The 9,957-nt window shown below is 38.7% G+C and overlaps 1 protein-coding gene across 5 annotated transcripts in view; it reads left to right on the forward strand.

The window, feature by feature from the left end:
• The window catches only part of hhip (hedgehog interacting protein), a 38,385-nt gene that overhangs the window by 8,263 nt on the left and 20,165 nt on the right, over window positions 1-9,957 (forward strand). For all 5 annotated transcript variants that reach the window (XM_005726938.2, XM_005726940.1, XM_005726941.1 and 2 more), the window contains exons 3-4: window positions 560-704; window positions 3,410-3,611. In XM_005726938.2, the coding sequence (XP_005726995.1) occupies window positions 560-704; window positions 3,410-3,611 (347 nt within the window). The remainder of the gene's footprint in view (window positions 1-559; window positions 705-3,409; window positions 3,612-9,957) is intronic.

Raw genomic sequence — 9,957 nt, forward strand, 5'->3', positions numbered from 1 at the left:
TAGTGTACATCGACAGCGCACACTGGGTTTAACTATCTAAAGCAGTTATAATTAAAGGATCATCCAGCTGTAGCAAATGCAACCTCATTATTGCATGGTGTTGAACCAACTGAATAGAAAGACAGTCTCTTCTACTAGGACTAAGGCATGAGCATTATTTCATGAATAAAAAATAATGACAAGGTAAACTAAAATTTAGAATGCAGTTATTCTTCTTTCCGGAAGAGGTATAGTTCACTGTAGAGCCCTTTCTAATCTGTGATCCATTTGGTTTGGCCCAGTTTGCTTTCACTTGTTCTTTTCAGCTCAGTCTAGCCAGGATTTGTTTTGGCTCGTCAAGTAAAACTCCAACTCTCCCCGACATACTAGCACATCACATCATTTCTCATCACATCTCTCTTCTTCTGCCTCCACTTACAATCTCATCTTCTCTTGCATAATAGCCACAATACATTATAGGCAAACCAAAGCAAGCAGGCCAGACGAGCCAAGTATAAGAAGCCATGCAGTATCTAGTGAGTGTATGACTCCATATCTCGGTATCTGTTGTGTTTTCTAGAACTGTTCCAAGCCGATGTGGATGAGTTCTGCCAATACTATGGGAGGAGAGATGCCAGTTTGTGTTTTCCAGATTTTCAACGAAAGCAATCACATCATCAGGATTCTAACTACTTGGGAGATGAGAAAATAGAAGAAATCAGCAGGTATGTAGTCTGACTTTTACAGTGTTTTACTGCATTGATTGCGTGATACTATGGAAGCTCTAAAGTAATTTTTAAAATAAGTTTTGACAGTGCCATGTGTTCTAACAAAATTAGCTTCTTGGGTTTTTTTCTATACCTATGAGAAGCAGGCATAGCTTTGGAACATGTTTTGGGTTCACTGGTCCATTTTGACATGGTCCATACTTTCAAACTGACATGCCATGCAATTTCTCCTGTAATCCTAAAGTTTGTACAGACTGCTTTTGCTCAGCTTTGCTAACATAATGAAAATGCTTATCCTGCGTCATTCTGTTTTCCTCCCTCACTGCAAAGGTCTGTACATCACAGAGAGCTTTGCCCTTTAGTCCATGAGGGGGATGCCTTTCATCTCAGTTTTCCCTAGGGCAGAAAGGCCAGAGACTAGGCACCTGAACAGCAGCAACCAACTTTCCGTCAAATAACTTCCGACAGTTACTGAGTTAAGGGCTTAAATTGTCTCTTCTGTCTCATATCCTCTAAGAAGTGTAAGCACATAAATGACAGTGAACAGGCTCCATTACTTTAAAAGAGTGGGAGAAAGAGCCAGAATTAAGTCAGCCGAGCTATCGACTGAGAATATGAGCTTCATTTTGGTGATTTAAGGCACAGAGCTTAAATGCCCTGTGTTCCTTGCACAATGCAGTGTGGCAATTGTGCACTTTTATGGTATAGGCAAAAAAAATTGTCATATATGTTGTCACTGGGTGGTGTGGATGATTATAGACTGATTTTTGCCATAGCACTTCATATTGACCTCTCTTATGTAGATTAACCTAAGTAGTCATGTCCACAGCCTGGAAATCTGCAGGGGTTCTTGCCCTCGTCTCACACTGGCACATTTGAGGGTAAATGTAGGTGGATGAGGTTGAACTTACTGGGTTTTCTTCTTTCAAAGAGCCAGATCTGACACACACAATTATTGCCCAGAAAAATCAATGTTTTGAATAAAGATGGGCAATGGCATTTTTCTTATAATATTTTATTGTTCTGAGTGTCATGAATTGCAGATAGAGTGCTCAAGTGCAGATGCCTGAAGGCAGGCAGGTTAAACAGAAAATCTATCTTTATTAGGTGGACGTGATGTTCAATAATCAAATAATGAAGTCCACGAACTGAGACACAACAAATACAGGGAAACACACTAGGAGAGTAAACAGGTTATAAAATGAAATAAAGTTAAACCAGGAGTAAACCCTCAACCTATAATCAGACAACTAAGAACATAAACTCGCAAAGAAACCAAATAAAATGTCTAAGAACAAAGAGTACAAAGCTTAAAAAAAACCCTCAGAGCTCCAAGACCCAGGATCATGACAGTCAATAAAATATGACAGTGCAGCTGATTTAGTTTTGCTTTGCATGTAAATGGATTTAGTAGTTATCAGCTAGGACACCTTTTAAATACCTACAGCAATAATTGTTTTTAATCATTGTCCAGGTAATGTATACTGTTGCCGGATATAGTGTATTATTCTTTTAGTTTATGTATGGAAAAACCCTCAACATTTGAAGCCTACGGCGTAAAGCTATGGAGGTTTCACTGCTTTCAGGTCTGTTTGTCCCAGTAGAGGTAAGGGTGACTGCAGATCTGTTCAGTGTGATCACCTTTGGCCTGTGATCAGACATTTATAGAGCATAATAGGTCATGATTATGAAAATGATGTGGATCAGTGAACCATAGCTCTTGGTGGTATTTGCATTTCTTTTAGATTATGTTCTGATAAAATGACAAGATATCTTTTTGTGAGAAAAATGTTCCCGTAGAATCAATGCCAAGATTCACTGAACTTGTTGAGGTGGCAGGTGGTTGCCAAATATCTTATAAAGACCCTGGTATGTTTTGGGGGTTATTTTGTTTTTCTCTTTCATCTGTACTGCTACCTGAAAGTCTTCCTGTTCTGTCTTATTGCTGGATTTACTGACATAGTCATTCTCTGTTCCTGTTCATATCTGGCATTAAAATGTGTCTTAGATTATTTGTTCACTGCTGAATAAATCTAAGTATAGAGATAGTATAGTACAGTAGAGTATTGAATGCACCCATGAAGCAGTCACATTGAGTCAGTCAGTCAGTCCATTATTTCTGGTGGTCTGCACAGCAAATGGCATCAGTTCTTTTAGTAGTACTCTAGTGATTTGCCTCTCCCTAGTGAAAAACAGCACTTTGGCAGAGTGAATTGAGTTGTTTACCTGCAGCTATCATTAACCATTTGTTTTGAATAATACTGTTGTGCAAGGAAAAATAAAACACTTTATAGTGTTTGACCTTGCTTAGCTATGGTTCAGCTCATGTGCTCAAAACTGGTCAGTCAGGGTGGTGGTTCTGGATTGGAATTTAGAGATAATTGTTGGTAACAAGTAAGTTCCAGTAATTTAGTAGTCCGTTTGCTCTCTGGTTGCAAGCAGAATTGAGTTTGCAAACTTGAGCCCATGCAGGATTCTAACATTTGGTCTTAGCAAGCAGAAATAATGTAGAGTACTTGTTTGTTTGCCTGTAAAGTGGGAGAGTGAGATCCGGTCAAAAGTGGTCACTCGATACGTATGCTAATGCCAAGTGTGAAATGACACACTTAGCACGGTCCATTTATGATCGGATCACCCAAGACGCATGTTGATGGCAAATATGAACAGGGCCCTTGACATTTTGTATCTCCCTTGTTACCCAGGAAACACAAACACAACTGCTACTGTGCCCAGGAGGTGTTGAGTGGTCTAAGGCAGCCGGTGGCTGTGGTGCACTGTGGAGATGGTTCCCAGCGGCTCTTTGTCCTTGAGAGGGAGGGAATTGTCAGGATACTCAACCATAACCTCGAGCTAATTAAGGAGCCTTTCTTGGACATCCACAAGATAGTGCAGAGCGGCTTGAAGGTAGGACCAACTTTGCCTCATACTGTTACCTGTGAATTATAGAGGTAATATGTTGAACTAGATAATCATAGTTGTAAAGAACAAGGGGAAAAGAAAGAAAGAAAGAAACATGGCTGAGAGTACATAAAATATTTCTGCTACATTTCTAGAGTAAGGAAGTAATACAACACATGTCTTCCCAACACAAAATGTTTTCACCTGTGTAATGAAATGTCTCCAGGCAAGGAAAATCCCTTGGCAGTCTTGCTTGCATACTATTAGTATTATATTATATGATTAGACCAAACAAGCAGTCATTCATTAATTGTGATTGTGCATTGCGCTATTACCTGCTAATTAAATGTACACAGTGCAAACATTAAGCAAACTGATAATTTCTGCTACCTCTCATTAGAATGGTTAATGGCTTTCTTAATCTCTCCCATATTGTTCCTTTAAGGGTTCCAATATTATAGGGTCTTATTTATATGACTACCACACGTGATAATGGGAATGACAGTTAAGTTTAAATTGTAACCTTGTTTATGCTTGTAGTTCAGTTAAACAAATAACTTCATATTAGAGGTCTGTGAAATCTTTTTTCCTCGTCCTGCACTCTTAGTGTAGTCATTGGGGTGTTATTAATACAAATAAAACCTGTAGACCTGAAAAGGCGGATCTATCCGCACCTCTGTAACATTTAACTTGTCTGTCTGACCATCTCTCTTGTCAGAAGAGGGAGGATGGCAGGGTAAACATATGTTCTACTTTTGTTTGGCTATCTGCCCTATGTGGGAAAAGTAAACATAGCCAAAGCAATAAAAAAAAAAAAGTGCACATGAATTTTATTGTTTATGTCTTTTGAACATGATACACTCTTTTGGAAATAGTTAGGCTTGCTGTGTCCTTGAGTTGATGTATTCTCAAAAGTATGTGTGCCGTGCTACGCTGATAGTTCTTGAAATGTCTTCTTTTTTTTTTTTTATAAATTCTCTATGGATATATCGTTTCCAAAGACACTTAATCTTCTTGAGATTTATTTTTATATCCGTAGAGCTTGGGTAATCACAGATTTTGAATTTGGTAATTGTTCAGGAATTGTTTAGATTGCATGAGGAGATGTGGTAGCTTAGATGTCTGTGGGGGGCACACTCCCAGACAGGAAGTTTATCCATCACGCATGCCTCTTGCTCCTCCACTGACAAGGTCCTCTGCTTACAAGGAGTCAAACGGAGCAGAGCATTTGAATATTAAGCTGCACCCTTTGGGATGCTCACCCCACTCTTCTCAGCTCTCTTATCTTAATTTACTCCAAACTAGTTGTGGATAAAGTCACTATTATGACAATTAGATGTGGCTCAATCCCCCTGCAAGCCCCAGGAGTCCTATTCTGAACTGTTGGCTGCCATAACGGTGCAATCCACTCCAAGGGAGGGCTAAGGTGTTTACTGGCAGAATCAACAGGATGGAGCTGCCTTTATACATAAAGAGGAACCCATGCTCTCAAGAGACAAGGCAGATAACGGGTTAATCATCAACCTCATGCACATGCTTTGATTGTAATGTTCTATGTTTCCTCTTACTCTTCTGTCCCCCTCCTTCCATGGATCCCTCGGTGCCAATTTAGCTGAACTGCACAAAAACAATACTACACTCTGGTGTGGGCTTCTACATGGCTGTGGGTGTTCTTAGAAATTCAGTTTGCTTTTAAAGTCATACTGTCCATTTATATATTCATGTTACAAACTTTCAGTTGATTATGTAACTCAGCGGGATCCTGTCTGCAGAAATCTATAATTGTTAAAATAATTGAAGCCCTATTTTGGACTTGTTGTTTGCAAAGAAACAATATAGCATGTCAAATCTGAGTAACTGTTGATGTCGTTTTTTCTTTTTTTGCCGGGGTTTGAGGGTTGTTTCTTAAATCTATTCCACATCCTTCAGGTTAAAAAGAATAGGGACCATTGGGTTTGTTATCAGCGCACAGTTCCAAAGCAATTATCTGTGATCGTGTGTGGTTATATTACTGTTTGTGGCATAGGTGCACATCAGTGAAGATAATATATACTGGGTTTACATCTCTTGCCTTTTTACATGATAGCTTTCCTCATCCAGATTTTAAAACAATAATTCACTATAACAGAGCCCAGGTGAAAAACTCACATACCCGCAGTTCAGACCTGTAAACCATTAGAAACACTGGACACTATATTAAGCAATAAATTGGGACAAAAGGATGGCCCCATATGCTGCTCCAAGTTTGTTTTGTTGGGGTTTTTTTTTGTTTGTTTTAATCTGTTACTGGCATCAAATGAGCATATTCTTGATTGTTTTAATATGTTACATTTGTATTGTTTTTAATTGAATATAGGTTTTAAGTTAATTATACAAAGATTTATTTTTATCCTCTCTATGTTTTACATAGCCCATAGGGCTAGGCGATTTGCTCCATAGTTCAATCATACTGTCTTTCTCCTGTTGGATTGCAAAGCATTGCTGCCAGGAAAGGATGGCAGAGGAGGTTAACATGCACCAATTAGGGCTGTACTCCCTAAAATACAATGTGTGGCCTAAATTCAGAAAACTCATTACACACTGGTGAGAGAGAAACACACACACTGAGAATTTATTTCTCAAATGTCAGTTCCAATTTTTTACACCTGTAGCTCTACTAACTCATCCACTCTGTTTAAAATGCCTCACCTAATTCCCCTTCACTCATCACCGTTTTCTCCCCACTTTGGTGGACCAAAAAGTTACATAGAGGAAGTATAGTCACATTACGCTACAGTTTAAAAATCAAAACAGCTGCTATAAGTATCCTCCAGATGTGACATGAAACTATGGCAAGGCAGATTTAATTTATTATGAATCACATAATAATAATAATAATAATAATAATAATAATATTTATTTAATGCATCAGTTGGAAATGAGCTAAAAATAGCCTTGATTGGTGAGTTGGCAAGCTATCGTTGATCTTTTGAACTTCATTCCCCAGCATTAGTATCTATTGGGGCAAACTTAATATCTCCAAAAGTTGATGGTGTTCATCTGGATGTAGCGTTTTGTGGGAGAAACATTTCGTCACTCGATTGAGAATGCATCAAGACGGCAAACTTAATAGTTTATTTTAGATTATATAGCTTATTTTTGCAAACATGGTTATGTGTTAGCCTGTTTACTTGCCAGTAACAGTGAACCACAGGTGTATTTCCAGTTGCGTACTTTTCATGATTTATGGAAAGCAATGCTTGCAGCATACAAAGATTACACAAAATTTTATAGTGCTTTTACAAACATACATTTGAACACTATTAAACCTGTCAGGAACCACAAATATCCTTGAACGTGTATGGAATTGCTCTCAAAGCAACCTATGAAGATGCAATCAGAAACAGTGTGCTAAAAAACTTTAGAAATGCTACTTGAGAGTACAATGCATGATAATAACAGTGTACAGATATGGGTGACCAGCATCCCAGAGCTAACAGTAGTCCTATGAATCACTATGCATGTGGGTGAGTGGGCCTCTCATAAAATATTTCCCTATTCAGCCAAATGATTCAGAGCATTGGTGCTGTCCTTGGCATCAGAAGATCAGAGATGATGGAGTAAAATAAAGCAGTATATAGTGTTGGCTGCTCTTGTTCAGGTTGTAGTTCTACCTTGAGCTTTGCCCATGGTGGAGAGGGCAGAAGTTGAGCTATATAAAGGACGTGTTTGTAGTGGAGTGAAACCGAGTGTTAAGGAAAATTTAAACTGTCCACTGCAGCCATGAATTTCTCATTCATGCATCCTTGATCTTTGTTGGGGTTTGTTTCCCACTTCTTCCTATTTGTGCTTATTCCTTTTCCTGTTTAAGTAAACTTTTTAACCAATCAGCATATTACAAACAAGTGATAGTATGCACAAAGGTGTATCTCTGTAGCCACTGCGCTGATCGAGATCCTATAATCCTTCCTTCTCTGTAGCTGAACAGCTATGCAAGTGGACACCACAGTACTATAAAAACAGCTTTGCACATAAATGCTGCAGTGCTCATATAAATATTGTTGGCTTTAAAAAAAATCATCATCTTTGTGTTTGATGATGGATTATATCTCGTTCTTGGTTAGTTGGAGTGGAATTTGTGCATGGCTTCTCGATGGTCCAAGAATTTAAGTATCACCAGCTGAAGGCATTGCAGTGGAAACTTGACTGTGTGATTCTTATTGCACAAGAAAAAAAGAGACAGCAAAAAAACTGTGTATGTTGTTTGTGAGGGAGGTACGAGCATACATGCTGCAGGTTGTCTTTGAGTGAAGGGTGTAGAGGGTGTTTTTGTTCCAATCAACTCTAATGGAATGTCTTTTTGTGGAGTGAGGATCAAAAGGTTCAGGGTTATAATGCATGAACCAACACATGTGTCACTGATGCTCAGTGACAGCTATCCCTGCAGAATTGGAAATTGCTGCATTTCTTGTGACATTTTCTTCATAATTCTGTGAAAATAATCACTGAGAGATATCAGCTGGTTGTTATCCCTGCACCTCACATTCCCAGGTTTATTTGGAACGATGCCACACGTTCCATCGAGCCAAACCCAGAGCTCCAGAGAACAGTCTTTGAGGGAAAAGTGAAATGCAGGGACAGGTATTTGTGAAAAATGAAGAAATAATACCTGGTGAGAGATCAGAACCCCCCTACTTTGCTTTGGAAGAATGATGGTAGTCATAAAAAAGACAAAGAAATTCATGGAAAAAATGTGTTTTAAGTTGACACAATGTGCATGGTGATTTGTACAATTTGACAGAGTCACTACAACAATCAGGGAGCTTTGAAGTACAGGTGCAGCATCTATAACTACGAGAATATAACTACATTGACTAGAGTGGTATCACTCTAGTCAATGTACTTGAATATCTTTATATGTAGGTGCATTAGAGAACCCTAAAAACTTCAGAATTGGCTTTACACCTAACAATATGCACAAAAATGCAGTTTGTACATTCTTTAAATGAGGTTGTTTATATAGTTGTAAGTTTTTGAACCATGCCAAAAATATCTTACCTACTGCAGCTTTGGCAGCAGTTTTAACATGATCACTGCTCACGATTCCCAGTTTGGCACTTTGTCTTCTTTTAATCAAGCTATCTCCATGGACCGGCTTACAGTGAAAGGCTCGCTGATGCAGTGTTTGTTTCTTATGGCTCTGGTGCTAGCTCTGCTGTCTGCCTGCTGCTGAAGGAGCTAGTCATTAGCAAGGGAGCTAATATTTCAGCCCATTTACCACTGTGTACCTTGGTGGTCCCCCTTTGGCTCCGGATCTAGGCCTCTTTGGAATCACAGCTTTTGACCCACTCCCTATGGTGAGTTTATTTTGGGGATGTGGGTCACTGCATCTCTCAATCTAACATATGGATCCAAAATTTCCAAAGGTGAGGTGGAGAATTTCTCTTCCCATCAAGAAACTTTTTGACACAGGATACTCACTGTGTCTCCAAGTAAAGAGTGCTGCATCCACTCCCATATAACTCTTGTTTTTATTTGACTTCAATGGTCTGACATTTAGTAGTACTCATAAATTTTTGCAGAGGAACCCTGCCTTTTGGGGTGGAGACTTATTTGTAAACCTTCACAGTATTTCACTTTATATTCAGATTGATAGACCTCCTGTGGCTTATCCTGTGGGTCTCTGTTTTTCCTCATTGGTACTTTGAGTAATACCTTGGCAAAGAGTCATCTTTTTACATGTGTATGGAGCCTGTGTTTGGACTGCACTGGGTCCAGTGCAGTGTGAACCGAACTAGTAGATCCAGTATACCAGTTTATGTTTTTCTTGTCCTGTTAAATAAACTACACCTATCCAGAAAAGTGCCACTATAGTGCAAACAAATATTTATATGTATATATTTTTTCTGATTTTCTTTCTCATTGTTACTGTTTTGAGAATGAATACCTGAGGAATATGAGTGCAATATCAGTGCTTTTGTAGTAACTGCAGACCTTTTTAAAGCTATTATTGATAGTAAATGAAACGCTGTTATATACTTGCTTAAGGATCACTTTAAAAAATGTTCTTAACACCTGAGAATTCTGCTCATTCTGTAGTCAAGAAGAAATACAGGGAGAGAGTAAAACATAAAAAAAAAGCCAACTTGACTTTCCTTGCCTGGGGAATGAAATGCTATAGCTGATTACTACAGCTAACTATGACGGGAGGACCACCAAGGTAGCGACAACTGATGTAGCTGCCTGCAGGGTTAGACAAAGGTTTACATATTACACAAGCAATTTAGATGTTTTCTAAACATGTTGCCAAGACAGTGGGAGTTGGCAGCTCTTTCCTTGTTTAGGTTGTCTTTTTTTCCTTTTTTACTCTACT

The sequence above is a fragment of the Pundamilia nyererei genome, unplaced genomic scaffold (assembly GCF_000239375.1).
Source record: "Pundamilia nyererei isolate P.nyererei 1_Seehausen unplaced genomic scaffold, PunNye1.0 scaffold00022, whole genome shotgun sequence".
Lineage (NCBI taxonomy): Eukaryota > Metazoa > Chordata > Actinopteri > Cichliformes > Cichlidae > Pundamilia > Pundamilia nyererei.